At 53.9% G+C, this 15,520-nt stretch overlaps 3 protein-coding genes and 1 pseudogene across 3 annotated transcripts; 2 read left to right on the forward strand and 2 right to left on the reverse strand.

Moving 5' to 3' along the window:
- Nucleotides 1-57: 57 nt before the first annotated feature.
- LOC100353691 (histone H2A type 2-A) lies at nucleotides 58-822 on the reverse strand. The gene has a single exon (XM_002715638.6). The coding sequence runs from the start codon at nucleotides 527-529 to the stop codon at nucleotides 137-139; it is 393 nt and encodes a 130-aa protein (XP_002715684.1). The 5' UTR covers nucleotides 530-822; the 3' UTR covers nucleotides 58-136.
- A 6,065-nt stretch (nucleotides 823-6,887) lies between these two features.
- Nucleotides 6,888-10,055, reverse strand: LOC149125529 (uncharacterized; annotated as a pseudogene).
- On the forward strand, nucleotides 8,739-9,207 carry LOC138843269 (histone H2A type 2-A). The gene has a single exon (XM_070077763.2). It carries the CDS (start codon nucleotides 8,739-8,741, stop codon nucleotides 9,129-9,131), a length of 393 nt encoding a protein of 130 aa, XP_069933864.1. The 3' UTR covers nucleotides 9,132-9,207.
- LOC138850547 (histone H3) lies at nucleotides 10,054-13,720 on the forward strand. Its single transcript, XM_070077761.2, has one exon. It carries the CDS (start codon nucleotides 10,054-10,056, stop codon nucleotides 10,462-10,464), a length of 411 nt encoding a protein of 136 aa, XP_069933862.1. The 3' UTR covers nucleotides 10,465-13,720.
- The last annotated feature ends 1,800 nt before the right edge of the window (nucleotides 13,721-15,520 follow it).

Below are 15,520 nucleotides of genomic sequence, written 5' to 3' on the forward strand. Positions count from 1 at the left end.
GGCCCGGGCCGGGCGCGACCGCGGACTAGCGTGTCTGCAACTCTTTCTCAGACGGGGTGGGTGGCTCTGAAAAGAGCCTTTGGTTTCGCGAGCGCCCCTCGCGGACGCGGGCAGGGCCGGGCTCCCGCCGCCGGCCTCACTTGCCCTTGGCCTTGTGGTGGCTCTCCGTCTTCTTGGGCAGCAGCACGGCCTGGATGTTGGGCAGCACGCCGCCCTGCGCGATCGTCACCTTGCCCAGCAGCTTGTTGAGCTCCTCGTCGTTGCGGATGGCCAGCTGCAGGTGGCGCGGGATGATGCGCGTCTTCTTGTTGTCGCGCGCCGCGTTGCCCGCCAGCTCCAGGATCTCGGCCGTCAGGTACTCGAGCACGGCCGCCATGTAGACGGGCGCGCCGGCGCCGACGCGCTCGGCGTAGTTGCCTTTGCGCAGCAGCCGGTGCACCCGGCCCACGGGGAACTGCAGCCCGGCGCGCGACGACCGCGACTTGGCCTTGGCGCGCGCCTTACCGCCTTGCTTCCCACGACCCGACATCACTGCCACGCTCACGCAACGCACTGGCCGCCTAGACACCCGCCGACTCGCCCGCCGCCGCGCCGCTCCACCCTTTTATAGCCAGGACGCCGATCGGCCACCGCCCGCTCCCATTGGCCACGGCGGCGTCCCGGCCTGCTGCCCAATCGCCGGGCTCGCCCAGAATCCGCTCATTTGCATGAGCTCCGCGCCCGCGGCGGAACCCGCGAATCACCACGCGGCCCCCTCGGAGCCTTCATTTGCCTACCGGGCCGCCGCCCCCGCGGCCCGGGCGCTTCCGGCGGGCGCCTGGCCTGCGGCTGCGCCCGCACCCGCGCCCGAGCGGGGCTCCGGGAAGGCCGTCCCCGCCGCGCGGGAGGAGGACGGCGAGTAGCGCAGCCGCAGCCGCAACCGCAACCGCAGAGAGCCGCTCCGTCTACGTGTACCAGGCGCTCTGGCAGGTGCGCCCGGCACCGGCGTCTCGTCCAAGGCCGCGGGCATCGCCAACGCACCGCCAGCCCACAAAGGCTCTTTTCAGATCCCACTGTCTCCCCGATTTGCGCACCACCCGTGACCACCGGTAGTATCGGTCTTCTCGGATGATGCAGAGGCGCACAGGTAGCACCTGTTATGTAGTGGATGGAGAGCTGGTGGACTATAGCTCTTTGTATATGTAGGATTAGTTCTGTCAAAGGCAATGATATGTGCTTGATACCCTTTATCCTAAGGCTGGCTAGAATGGAGAGGAAACACTAATAGTGCTGATCGTGTCCAGCACAAACACTACAGTGTACCAGGTACCTTGAGCCTGGTGAAGCCATTTTTAATTTACATACTCGTGTTTCAGCATGCTATTCCTTTTGGATACACTGAGTCAACTCAATCGCTTATATTTAAGAAGCTAAGCAAAAGCGGCTCCGGTGGATAGTAAACCTTTTCACTCAGGTGCTGATGCCTACACAATTTCCCATCGTTATTTTTTACCTTCGAATCTTCTGGGTAAGGGCTGGAAGAGCAAAGAGGATTTATTTATACTCAAGGATTTCAGCATATGGGAAAGAGGAACTACTAGTTATAAAATGTCCTTAAAACTGTGCCCCCTTCATGGAACAATTCATTCTTCTCTCTAGAAAATTAGATAATAAAAAAGGGCCTTGTTCCTATTTATGACAGGAAACCCTCAACAAGCAGTGTTTCCTGAAATGGTCCAAGGCCATTGTGGGGGGGGGGGCAGGGTTTCATTTCACTGCAGGTCCTTGCCTCATACTCAGCAGCAGTCAGCATAGGCAGACACGGTGTGCGAAGTAGAAAAGTTCAAAAGATGAAAAGGCACAGACAGCCATGGGCAGAGGTGAGGAGTGGAGAGGGAGAAAAGGGGTGAGGAACAGAGGAGGGTGGGTGCAGCCCAGCACCTCCGTTAGTCTTATGACCTCCATGGAATCCAAGTGGAACTGAAAACACATATTTACACGGCACTTTTCCCCACGTCCCAGATAAAACAAAGCATCCTGGGAAAGAGGTTTTCTGATAGACAAGTCAGCTAGAATAACATGGTGGGGGGAGGTTTGTGGTTTATGACCTTCAGCTCAGCTACCTACCTCTTCCCAGGTAGGCTGGACCCTGAATCTCTTGAAGTGCACACACACACACACAGAAATACATATTCTCTAACCACTGTATAGGTCCACTGAACCTGAATCATTGGATGTGAGGCAAAGATGAACAATGCATGGACACATCAGGTGATTCACATGTTTTGTAAGCACTAAGCTATGTGGTTATGCAGTTGCCATATTCCTTGATAAGAACCTGTTCATACTTTTCATTCACTACCCCCAGAGGTTTTCCCCATCCTTCCCTAGAATTGTTTTTAATGCTACATACAAAATTAGCCTCATTTAATCCCTGAATTCAGGGCACCACATACAGCAAAGGACTTTATACATTGCGGGGTGGGGTGGGTGGATATATTTTAAAAACAGATCAGGCCGGCGCCGCGGCTCAATAGGCTAATCCTCCACCTAGCGGCGCCAGCACACCGCGTTCTAGTCCCGGTCAGGGCACCAGATTCTGTCCCGGTTGCCCTTCTTCCAGGCCAGCTCTGCTGTGGGCTGGGAGTGCAGTGGAGGATGGCCCAAGTGCTTGGGCCCTGCACCCCATGGGAGACCAGGAGAAGCACCTGGCTCCTGCCTTTGGATCAGCGCGGTGCGCCGGCCGCAGCGGCCATTGGAGGGTGAACCAACGGCAAAGGAAGACCTTTCTCTCTGTCTCTCTCTCTCACTATCCACTCTGTAAAAACAAAAACAAAAAAAACAAAAACACAAATGAAAACAGAAGAACAAGTATTGAAATAAAGGCATAAACTTCCTAGGTAAATGCTAAGCATACTGTAACAATATTCTTAATACCATAGCAAAAATTCTTATACTATGAAAAGCAGCAGAAAAGCAAGTATAGAAGCCTAGAGAATAGGAAGGAGGCTGCAGAAACACAATTCAGCAGAGAGCCCAGTGGTAGCAGCAGAGATGGGGAAAAGGCAGGTTTTGGTTGCTTTAAGTTAAATCAATGAATTAAATGCAACATATGACACAACGAGGAATCAAGGATTACCACAGATTTTTTGTGCTGAGATCTGCAAAGAGCTGTGGTTTACTGACGTGCAGAGTAGGCTTGGAGAGAAAAGCCTTTTAGACTCCCGGTGACCATCACAAAGAAGAAAGTTGTATATACAAAAATTTGGAGCTCAGAAAAGAGAACAATTTATGACACCTGGGGCCGGTGATGTGGCATAGCTGGTAAAACCACCGCCTGCAGTGCTGGCACCCCTATGGGCACCGGTTTGAGTCCCAGCTGCTCCACTTCTGATCCAGCTCCCTGCTAATGGATCAGAAGTGGAGAAGCTGGGTCTGCAACCTGGGCTCCTGACATGACAGCATTACAAGCTGTGGCTTCACCTGCTGTGCCCCGTGCTAGCCCCCATCCAACTTCAGTTTCAACCTCACACAGAACAAGAAAAACAAAGTCAACGTCATTTGTGGCGTCACTGGTCTTGGGCAACCACCTGTCACCACTGTCTGCAATGAGTATAATAAAGTATTTTCAACAACGGATGTAATTCAGAGTTCCAGCTAATATCTGGATGATTGCTTTCAACATATAAGACTTTATTCAGTAGAACTCGGGAAGGGCGTGAAGTCTACGTATATGCTTTGTATGTTGAAATTTTGTCAATTAACAAATTTACTTGCTGCCAAAGTAAAATCACAAAACTGTGAAAGCTCCTTCTAATAATTTTTAATGTCTTTGATTACAAGTCTAAAATATTTTCCAACTTTTATTTTGAAACTTGCAAACTTCCAGAAAAATACTAAATTATATAGCATGTCTTAAAAATAAGGGGATTCTCCTACATAACCATAAAACTATACTATGTACCTAACAAATATGGATTCAACAATATTAAGTGACACAGAATCCATTCAAATTTCTCCAGTTGTCAAAAAGTCCCCACACAGCTGTTGCATTAGCTTCCTATGGCTGCTATAATAAATTGACAAAGTTGGTAGCTTAAAATAACTCCACTGTCTTACAGTTCTGGGAAGCAAAAGTACAACATCGGTTTCACTGAGAAGTCAAGGTTGTGCTCCCTCCAGCAGTTCTAGGGGAACACAGTCTATGGTCCCTTCCTCAAAGCCACCATTGTGCACCATCTTTAAATGTGTCTCGGCTTCCGTCACCTGCCTTCTCTGTTTGACCTTCTTGCCTTTGCTTATGAGGACTCTGGTGAGCACAGCACCCGCCTCCCCCACCAGGATAAAGTCCCTTTAGCAGTATAAAGTCAGCACAGGCTGTGGGCATCAGAACATGCTCACGTGGGAGGACAGTAGTCAGCCTACAACTGCCGACAACCCTGAGGGGCTGAATTCTAGCCCCTAAGGAGAACTGCTGCAACGCAACCTCCAGTGCCTTAGAATCTTGCCTTATTTGGAACTAGGTCCCGGCAGGCAAGTTAAAGTGCATAGGGTAGCCTCGGAGCAGTATGACTGATATCCCCAGCAGACAGACATACAGGAAGGGAGAGGCAGACTGGAGTTGTGCAACTAGAAACCAAAGAATCCCCGAGGCTCCACACATGGAGAAGACGAGCAAAGGTTCTTGCTGCTTTGCAGGAGTATGGCCCTGCCAACACCTTGGCTTCACACCTCCAGCCTCTAGGGCAATGAGAAGAAATTTCTGTTGTTTCAAGCTAAGCAGTTTGTGGTACTTTGTCATTACAGCCCTAGGAAAGTAACACAAGTACTATACTTTTTAATAGGACTATAATTTATTTTTAAATTTTAAATAAAATTTCAGAATTTTTTTTTAAATCTCATGTCTTCTATGATGCAATATTAATTTTAGGCCTTGGTGAAACAGTGATTTTAACACTTGGATCAATTGAGCCCATGGATCACCTACTTCTGTTTTTCCTTATCCAACCTATTTGATTTTTTGAGATCTTTCAATATAAAAGGTCTGTTATCTTTCATTTAGAGAACACATTTATTTTTATTTCTGATATACTTGGAGATTCAAAATGGCTTAAGTGCATGTTAGACACACAGCTTCATCAGAGGTTCAAAGGCACAGTCAGCCTCTGCACGTGGCTGAGCTCCAGGAGTCGGCTCGGTCTCCATCCCCCCAGGTTGCCCTCATCTTCATATTGTCCGCTAGCCTTCCTGCTTCCACATCTGGACCATTCCATCTTGCTGCCGCCTCTTGAAAGCAATGAAACTTCTCTCCCACAAGCTTTCATTCTGCACTCCCCTATTCATTTACTCACTTCAAGTTCCAAAATGTTAAAAAAAATAAATCCTGTGAAAGTTAAATGTGAATTAGGGGGCCGGCGCTGCAGCTCACTAGGCTAATCCTCCGCCTTGCGGCACCGGCACACCGGGTTCTAGTCCCGGTATGGGCGCCGGATTCTGTCCCGGTTGCCCCGTCTTCCAGGCCCCAGGCCAGCTCTCTGCTGTGGCCAGGGAGTGCAGTGGAGGATGGCCCAAGTGCTTGGGCCCTGCACCCCATGGGAGACCAGGAGAAGCACCTGGCTCCTGGCTTCGGATCAGCACGGTGCGCCGGCTGCTGCAGACATTGGAGGGTGAACCAACAGCAAAGGAAGACCTTTCTCACTGTCTACTCTGCCTGTCAAAAAAAAAAAAAAGGCCGGCGCCGCGGCTCAATAGGCTAATCCTCCACCTAGCGGCGCCAGCACACCGCGTTCTAGTCCCGGTTGGGGCGCCGAATTCTGTCCCGGTTGCCCCTCTTCCAGGCCAGCTCTCTGCTGTGGCCAGGGAGTGCAGTGGAGGATGGCCCAGGTGCTTGGGCCCTGCACCCCATGGGAGACCAGGAAAAGCACCTGGCTCCTGGCTCCTGCCATCGGATCAGCGCGGTGCGCCGGCCGCAACATGCCGGCCGCGGCGGCCATTGGAGGGTGAACCAACGGCAAAAGGAAGACCTTTCTCTCTGTCTCTCTCTCTCACTGTCCACTCTGCCTGACAGAAAATAAAAAAAAAAATAAAAAAATTTAAAAAAAGTGAATTAGGTTGCTCTTAGATCCCTGAACTAATCTCAGCAGAGGAAAGTTTGGGACAGCATTTAAAGCAGCCAAGCCAGAGCTAAGAACTGTGGGTAAAATCTATTTTCTGGGAAACATACGTGGCAGTCCTACTATAGAAAGAATAACTACAGCAAGTGTTATCGACTACTGTTAGACTTCATAACAAACACACAAGAAATGAAGTGTGGAAAATAAGGCGATACCTTTATTCCCTCAGCTGTTTGGGTTGGGAGGTAGCCTTTAAGGGCCTTTGTGCTGCCTTTACTCAGTTCTAAATGCATCTGTACAATGGCCAACTCCATGTATGCACTTCAAGCCTGACACCCAGCCACGATTAAATCAACGCTGGGACCTCTTTGCTGCCCCAACCCACACCTCTTCCCAGGATTCCATCCTAATTAACAGCGTCATTGTCTCTCGACCCAGTTGTTTCTCTTCTGCCAAGGGTTTCTCTTCCCTATATTCTACTGCTCAGGAAAACCTAGCAATTTTACCTACAAAATGAAACCCTAATCACACTTCATCTCCATCACAACCTCTGTCTTGTAGGGCCAGTTCTTGCACTTTAACATGCATTGGAATTACCCAGGGAGCTTAACATAAATTATCGGGGTTTATTATCTTTAATAAATTCTCAGGCAGTGCTGATGTTGCTGACTGAATCGCTGCTCTGGCTCATTAATGACTGTCAACAGTCTCCTAACTGGTCTCCTGACTTTCCTTTATGGCCAACACAGGACCTGTGATGCCAAAAGCAAATGTAGGATTAATGTTATTTCAATGCCTTCTTTAAAGATTTATTTTATTTGAAAAGCAGAGATACAAAAGGGAGAAAGCAGGGGAGAGAGAGAGAGTAAGAGAGAGAGCGCTATCTTCCATTTACAGGTTTACTGTAAAGGCCAGAGCTGGGCCAGACCGAAGCCAGGAGCCAGGAGCTTCTCCCAGGTCTTCCACCACGTGGATGGCAGAGGCCCAACAACTTGGGCCATCTTCTGTTGCTTTCCCAGGTGACGTAGCAGGGAGCTGGATTGAAGTGGAGCAACTGGGAATCTAACCAGTGTCCTTATGGAATTCCAGCCCTGCAGGTGGAGGCTTAGCCTTCAAAGGTCACAGCTCGGGCCCTCAATGCCTTCTTTAAACAGTTCATAGTCTGCCAAACACCGAAATTAAATTTCCAAACCAATCAACCTCCCTTTTACCATATTTGGGCTCTCTCTGCTGCTCAAGCATTCCAAAGTCTGGCTTCAGGTCTGTGCTTTGTTGCCATTGCATGGAAACATTAAGTTGAACAAGCTCTTCTGAGTGATCATTTTTTGGGGAAAACTCGAGATGCCAGGTAGGTTTCATGGTATGTGACATGAAAAGGCAAACACAGCACCAACATTTATCAGTTAATTCCTAGGCCTCAAAACTAACCTATTTCCTCGGTAGTCTAACAAACATGGGAATAGAACAGATTTATGGAACCAAGACATACACTCAAGGAATTAGTCAGTACCGTATTTAAACTGAATCGCTTTCAGCTCACACATAATAGGCACAATTTAAGTTCTGCACTATTCTAGCAAAGGAAAACACGAGATCACATTATCTTTACTTAATTCCTGCAAATTCGCCTTACCGATACTACAACAGCACCTCACTGCCTAATTCAACGTTTTGATGGTTACCAGGCCAGCCAAATGCCGGTTTTAACAGTCTCTCAGGCAAACCTAAGCCACGCTACAATTCCTGTTTTTTTCGCCAATCAAGGTACCTGTATACATACTAGTGAATCTCAAAACAAAAAGCCACACAAAAACAAAACAAGCAAAAATATCCAAAAGCAAAGTATGTGTTGCAAGCCAGATAATGTAAACTTGAGAAAGTGAAAACAGGAAACTGGGAAAAGACGGGAGGAAAGACAGCCTCCTTCTCGGGGAAGGCAGGTGGCTCTGAAAAGAGCCTTTGTGGGCTAGCGGCGCGGCAGGGCCTCACTTGGAGCTGGTGTACACGGGGACGGCCTTGGTGCCCTCGGATATGTCGTGCTTGGACGGCTCGCCTGACTGCAGCAAGCGCACGGCCTTCTGCACCTCCCGGGACGTGATGGTGGAGCGTTTGTCGTAGTGCGCCAGGCGCGACACCACGCCGGCGTTGCGCCAACACGAGTTGGCGATGCCCGCGGCCTTAGACGAGACGCCGGTGCCGGGCGCACCTGCCAGAGCGCCTGGTACACGTAGACGGAGCGGCTCTCTGCGGTTGCGGTTGCGGCTGCGGCTGCGCTACTCGCCGTCCTCCTCCCGCGCGGCGGGGACGGCCTTCCCGGAGCCCCGCTCGGGCGCGGGTGCGGGCGCAGCCGCAGGCCAGGCGCCCGCCGGAAGCGCCCGGGCCGCGGGGGCGGCGGCCCGGTAGGCAAATGAAGGCTCCGAGGGGGCCGCGTGGTGATTCGCGGGTTCCGCCGCGGGCGCGGAGCTCATGCAAATGAGCGGATTCTGGGCGAGCCCGGCGATTGGGCAGCAGGCCGGGACGCCGCCGTGGCCAATGGGAGCGGGCGGTGGCCGATCGGCGTCCTGGCTATAAAAGGGTGGAGCGGCGCGGCGGCGGGCGAGTCGGCGGGTGTCTAGGCGGCCAGTGCGTTGCGTGAGCGTGGCAGTGATGTCGGGTCGTGGGAAGCAAGGCGGTAAGGCGCGCGCCAAGGCCAAGTCGCGGTCGTCGCGCGCCGGGCTGCAGTTCCCCGTGGGCCGGGTGCACCGGCTGCTGCGCAAAGGCAACTACGCCGAGCGCGTCGGCGCCGGCGCGCCCGTCTACATGGCGGCCGTGCTCGAGTACCTGACGGCCGAGATCCTGGAGCTGGCGGGCAACGCGGCGCGCGACAACAAGAAGACGCGCATCATCCCGCGCCACCTGCAGCTGGCCATCCGCAACGACGAGGAGCTCAACAAGCTGCTGGGCAAGGTGACGATCGCGCAGGGCGGCGTGCTGCCCAACATCCAGGCCGTGCTGCTGCCCAAGAAGACGGAGAGCCACCACAAGGCCAAGGGCAAGTGAGGCCGGCGGCGGGAGCCCGGCCCTGCCCGCGTCCGCGAGGGGCGCTCGCGAAACCAAAGGCTCTTTTCAGAGCCACCCACCCCGTCTGAGAAAGAGTTGCAGACACGCTAGTCCGCGGTCGCGCCCGGCCCGGGCCTCGTGGGGAAGGGAGCTGGGGGGGGGGGGGTGGGAGTGAGGTGCATACGCTGTCCGGCCTCGACCCACCCCCGTAGGCGGGGCTCGCCGTCGCCGGGAGAGCGGCCTCCGCGAGTTCGGCCGGCAACTGCGGCTCCCGCCGGACACCCCCGTGCTTAGTGTGATAGAGACGTAACCCCCACCCCAGCCTCTGTCGAAGGGAAGGATACCTTCCCCGGGCGTTGGGAGCGGGGGGGGGGGGGGGGGGGCTCTATTACGGAACCGCCCTCTCGGCCCCGCCCCAGTCCTGCGCCCTGGGGACGGGCAGCTGCCCCTGCCCACAGGTGGGTGCTGGCCTGCTCAGGGCCGACTCGGAGGACGCGAGACCCTGGGCACGCAGCGAGGCGGCCCGCGGGCTAGGAACACACGCGAGGTTGAGCTCCCACTCGGCCCGCGCAGCGCCCACGGGGATAGCCCTCTGAGCGGCGGGGCCGGCGCGCAGCCTTAAACCGCCAGTCGGCTGGGCGGGGGCCAGGAGCGGACGTGCACCCAGAGAGAACCCGGGAAGGCGCTGCGGGCAAACTTGAGGCCAACGGACAGCCTGGGGCGGGGCGGGCAGAGGGCCTCTGCCGGAGCTAGTGGGCGGTGCCGGGGCGCGTGACGTCGTCGCCAATGAGCGAGCAGCGCGGGGACTTTGAAGTCCTGCCGCCCAATCGGGCAGAGACGGCGCCTATAAAGCGCGCGGCGGCGGCCGGCCGGCTCGAGACAGTGTCGGCGCGCCGGTGAGCGAAGTCGCAGGTGGGGGAGCATGGCTCGCACGAAGCAGACGGCGCGCAAGTCGACGGGCGGCAAGGCGCCCCGCAAGCAGCTGGCCACCAAGGCGGCCCGCAAGAGCGCGCCGGCCACGGGCGGCGTCAAGAAGCCGCACCGCTACCGGCCGGGCACCGTGGCGCTGCGCGAGATCCGGCGCTACCAGAAGTCGACCGAGCTGCTGATCCGCAAGCTGCCGTTCCAGCGGCTGGTGCGCGAGATCGCGCAGGACTTCAAGACGGACCTGCGCTTCCAGAGCTCGGCCGTCATGGCGCTGCAGGAGGCGAGCGAGGCCTACCTGGTGGGCCTGTTCGAGGACACGAACCTGTGCGCCATCCACGCCAAGCGCGTCACCATCATGCCCAAAGACATCCAGCTGGCCCGCCGCATCCGCGGAGAGCGGGCTTAAGCAGCGCGCTCTCGTGTCCGGTTTCCATCCTCGGCCCAAAGGCTCTTTTCAGAGCCACCCACGTACCACGAGAAAGCAGCTGTGCGCTCCGTCCCCGGGGCCCCGGCGGTCGGGTGCGGTCGGGTGGGGGCTGGTGCGGGTGGTGGAGAGCGATGGCTTCGGGCCCGGGTCTCCCCCTGGCAGCCGTTTAAAGGCGCTGGGGCTCGCGCTACCGCCTGTGGCCTTGGCCCGTTTGCTACTGCCGTCTCTGGCACGGCGGTTTGCGCCCGCTCGCGCCCTGTCCTGGGCGGTAACGGCCGTCCGGAGTGCGCGCGGGGCTCGCTGTCGGGGGCGCGCCCGTGTGCGAGGGAACGGCGCGGGCTGTGACGTAGGCGTAGGCGACAGAAATGGCCGCCGCGGTGCCGCCTGCTCCTGCTGGCGGCTCCTCGTCGTCCCCGGCTGTAGGTGAATTCTGTGCCACTGGGAGCCCAAGTGGACATCCCTCGCATTCGCAGCGGCAGAACCCTGCTCTTTTCGTTTGCTTGCCTGTAGCTCGGGGCGGGAGAGGGCAGGGCCTGGCCGCCCGGAGAGGGAAGAGATACTTGTGCACTCCGCCCTGGCTCGGCACTTTAATCACTTGTTTCCTTTCGACGCGGAATTTGTTTTCAAGTGTTTGTGAGATTCCTGTTAGGGCTGGTATGGGCCCACGTTCAGTTCTTGGAGAGGGACTGGAGGAGCCATGTTGTAGCTGGGCCTCCGTCAGGTAACAGAGAGAAAGCCTTGGATTACTCGTTTCACGTTTGGGAGGCGAGAAACCCAGGCTCCTGGTGGGTACTGACGCCGGGCTCGGACAAATAGCTGTGTGAGTTAGGATGTCACCTGCTACTCTAGCACTGGGAGGAGGAGGGGGCTTGTTTTTAATTTAGGTAATTCCTTTCATCTGTGCACAATTGACGGGTTAAATGCATTTACTGCAGAGATCAGTGATAATTTACCGGTGTGACAAGGAAATGCAGAGGAAGCTGAGTTTTGCAGCACTGCCATTTGGAATCTCGAGGGCGTCAAGAAAGCAGCCTAGTGCTGGTGGGCTCCATGTCGCACTAGGGATTGCCACATGGGCCTGCTCCCAGGTCATGCCGATTTCTAAAGCGTGCCTCTGGGTCTCTGTCCAGTCCCTGTTTCTCTGGTTAGGCCTGCAATGGAGGATCCAAGGGGTGGTGACTTGCCGAGCAGGGTGGGGTACCACCTTTGCAGTGAGCAGACCCTGGGACCCCGGCGTGTCTGTATCAATGCCTTATGTCCGTGGCCGGCCCTCAAGATAACCCTCCTCCAAACTGGCAGTCTGGGCGCCTCCAAATTCCCTGAAGTCTCCCTGACAAAGGAAAGTTGGTGGCATTGTTGGTAGCAGTCAGAAACAGCACGGTTCTGTTGTGAAGGTCTGGATTCGGAGAATGCTTCAAGCTTCCTGTGTGTTTGGGAGACCAGCATAAGCTGGGTTCTTCAGTCCAAGGTTATTTAAAATGTAAGTTCTCACAATTACTTTTACTTAACATTCTGTATTCTCAGATGACAGTAAAACGAGCTGAGTACAACATATGTAAATGCTCTTCCTCTGATAATTGGCTTCCATGTGGCTAGCTTGGTTGGAGAAAAAGTCTGCCTGGACCCTAGGGTTCTTAAGAAATCTTAAACCTTTGTTCAGATGTAATTTTGTCTTAACTGTGGGGGGATGGCCATGGGTATGGAGGGAAACCATGTGGTTGTATACAGCCCTGCTGACACCCTTGGCCTTGGAGGAGGAGGACTTGTTCTTGGAGCCCATGCTCCCCGATCGTCCTTCTCCAGGTCCCGGTTCCGTCTTCTCATGGCCTCCTCCTCATCAGTATTTGCCATGCTCTTCTGGGCCATCTTTTTCTCCCTGAACTTGGAAGGTGTTCACTGATTTCCCTGCTCTCCAGACTGTCTGGTGGGCAGGTCCTTCTGCATAGATAATGGGCCCTTCGGACTCTGTTTATTGCTAAACTAGGCGCCATTTCCCCCAATGTATTTGTTCCTTCCATATTCACCATCTTCCTGAAAGACACCTTTGTTTTTACCCTCCTCAGGGTAAGGCTCTGTCATCTCCATGGCATTGGCGCCCAAGCAAGCAGGACCTGGCACACTGAAGGGCTCAGGAAAAGCTTGTCGAGGGAACTGCTTCTTCTGACTGTCTACTCTTGGCTGAGTGTGAGGGAGTTGGGCCCCTCGTTTTGGGGGTCCTTGTACTTAAAAACCAAGAGGAGGACTGGATTGAGTCTTTTGGAAGGACTTCCAAGGTCCTGGGGCAGGTGGTAGGCTCCCAGATGAAGGAAGTAGGGATGTGGAAGCCCACCAGTGGCTACAGTTCTAGCCTTTGCCTGCTCCTGGCAACAGTAATTGTAAAAGAGTCCCCAGGACTCTGTCCCCAAGCCCCAGCCAACTGTCCCTGCCCTTTCCGGAAGGCAGGTGATCTGGGGGAAGAGTGTCTGTTTTTATATCCCCCCAGACATCTGATTCATCCTTGCTGGTAGGATTTCTTTGGGGTGCAGTGGGAAGTTGAGGTGTGATCAACAGCAGTGAGTGAGTATGTCTAAAGAGAGGAGGGGAAGTGGGGAGAACAGTAGGCCGAGGACAGAGGGGACAGGACACAGATGCCTGGGGTCTTCATTGCTGTGGACAGGGGCATGAAGCCCCTTGAATGATACACCAGATCTCCTGACTCTTACCCAGAAAAAGGCTCAGAAAAGACCGAGGACTGCATCCACTTGAGGATTGATGTGAGGATGGAAAGACGTAGTCCACACAAAATGCATGGAACAGTCTCACATGTGGTAATAGATCAGTGCCAGTGGCATCATTTGCATTGATATTAATGAGTGATGTCAATATTGATGTAAGTCCCAGTTATAATCACATTATTCAAGAATGACACACAGAAGCAATTGGTGGGGCCAGCATTGTGGTGCAACGGTTTAAGCTGCTGCCTGCAACCCCCGCATCCCATGTCTGAGTGCAGGTTTGAGTCCTGGCTGCTCTGCTTCCACTCCAGTGTCCTGCTAATGCACCAGGGCAAAAAACAGCAGAAGACAGCCAATTACTTGGCACCTGCCACCAAGTAGAAGACCTGGGTGGAGTTCCAGGCTCCTGGCGTTGGGCCAGCCTTGTTTTTATGGCCATTTGGGCAGTAAACCAGCAGATGCATCTATTTCTGTCACTGTCTTTTGAATAAATAAACCTTGAAAGATAAAAGATAACAAAAGCAACTGGTGGATCGTTATAAACACATGCCCAGCCAGTTGATAGGCTGTGTGGCCCAGGTGTGAGAATACTGGGTTCCCAGAAGGCTTATCACTCACCTTTCACTTAATTACTGTTTTGTTTGATAGGAAACTCAGCTTCTCATCATACCTGGGGCAGGTGTGTAAGGTTGCAGGAACAAGAACCGGTCTCTGGGCTCTGTGAGAACCTGTGCATTAAATGGAAGGCATGTGGTGGTGGAAGGTGAAGAAGGATGGTAACTGAGCTATCTGGAAGTCAATGAAACGGGCTCACTCTGGAGCACTTGTAGGAAAACTTGGGACAGGAGCAGTCTACTGCAGGCGGAAGAACCGGGAGAATAAAAGGAGAATTGTGTGCAGGCCATGGGTGAGCAAAAGCCAGTAATGAGCTGTGGGGACTTTGGGGTAAGCTCATGTAGGGTGTCCAGAGTGCTAACCTGGGGCGAGGGCAGGTTTTATTCTGTAAGTAAATGACGTGATGTCACTTTACACAGGACAGGCCAGCAAATCCTGGGAGGTCGAAAAAGCCAAGGTGGGAGCTGAGCTGCTTGTGCTCTGCTGGCGGGAAGTAGACCAGGGCAGCCATTCTGAAGAGCAGCCTGGTGCTTTCTGGGCCAATTAAGGATACACAGATGATAGGAACCGTGGTTCTGTTCCAGGATATTTTTTCAGAAGAAATTCTCAGATCTCTATCAGGTGGGACATTGGAAACAATGTGTACATTTGTCACTGGAAGAATGGATACCTAGGGCCGGCGCTGTGGCTCAATGGGCTAATCTTCCACCTAGTGGCACCAGCACACTGGGTTCTAGTCCCAGTCGGGGCGCTGGATTCTGTCCCGGTTGCCCCTCTTCCAGGCCAGCTCTCTGCTGTGGCTCAGGAAGGCAGTGGAGGATGGCCCAAGTGCTTGGGCCCCGCATCCCATGGGAGACCAGGGGAAGCACCTGGCTCCTGCCTTCAGATCAGCGTGGTGCGCCGGCCGCAGCATCGGGGTGCGCGGGCCGTGGCGGCCATTGGAGGGTGAACCAACGGCAAAAAGGAAGACCTTTCTCTCTGTCTCTCTCACTATCCACTCTGCCTGTCAAAAAAAAAAAAAAAAAGATACATAAAACATGGTAGACAGTCCACCACGTACGCTGCAGCAGGAAGAAATCAAGTAGAGCATGGCCTTAGCCCCGTCAGGCTGCCGCAACACAGTAGCTTAGACTTCATAAATAGTTTATAAACAACGGAAATGCATTGCTCACAGTTCTGGGAAGCCCACACTCGAAGTGCCGGCCGCCTGCTTGTCTGGGGTGCTCCTCCTAGGTGGTGCCCTTCAACGTGTGTATTCTCATCACATGGGGGCTGAGGACAGCTCCCTCACATGTCGGTCCACCAGAGCCAGGCCCACATGACCTGATTGCCCCCTGAAGGTGCCCCCTCCCCCACTATCACACTGACACCTGTGGCTCAGTGTACGCATTCGATGGGGATGCATTCAGGCCATGGCAACACCTAACAAGAAAACAGCCTTCAAGGCATATTACTCTGTAGGGGGAAAAAATGAAGTGAAGTAGAAAACAATGCTCTTACGGAAATTAATATACTTGGCAATCATACATTTAAACAAGATGCTGGAAACACAGTAGAGTGGTTTTCCACAGGGGTGGAAAAAGACTGGGACCGAAGCTTGAAAAAGAGCCAGGAAAGCAAAGAACCAGGCCAGTTCCTTGAGCAGATAGGTAACAGTCAGAGCTGCACATGAAGAAGGTGAGTCCGGGGGCAGGGGACAAGAGCAA

The sequence above is a fragment of the Oryctolagus cuniculus genome, chromosome 7 (genome assembly GCF_051225735.1).
Source record: "Oryctolagus cuniculus isolate XC-2025 breed Fujian yellow rabbit chromosome 7, ASM5122573v1, whole genome shotgun sequence".
Taxonomy (NCBI): Eukaryota; Metazoa; Chordata; class Mammalia; order Lagomorpha; family Leporidae; genus Oryctolagus; species Oryctolagus cuniculus.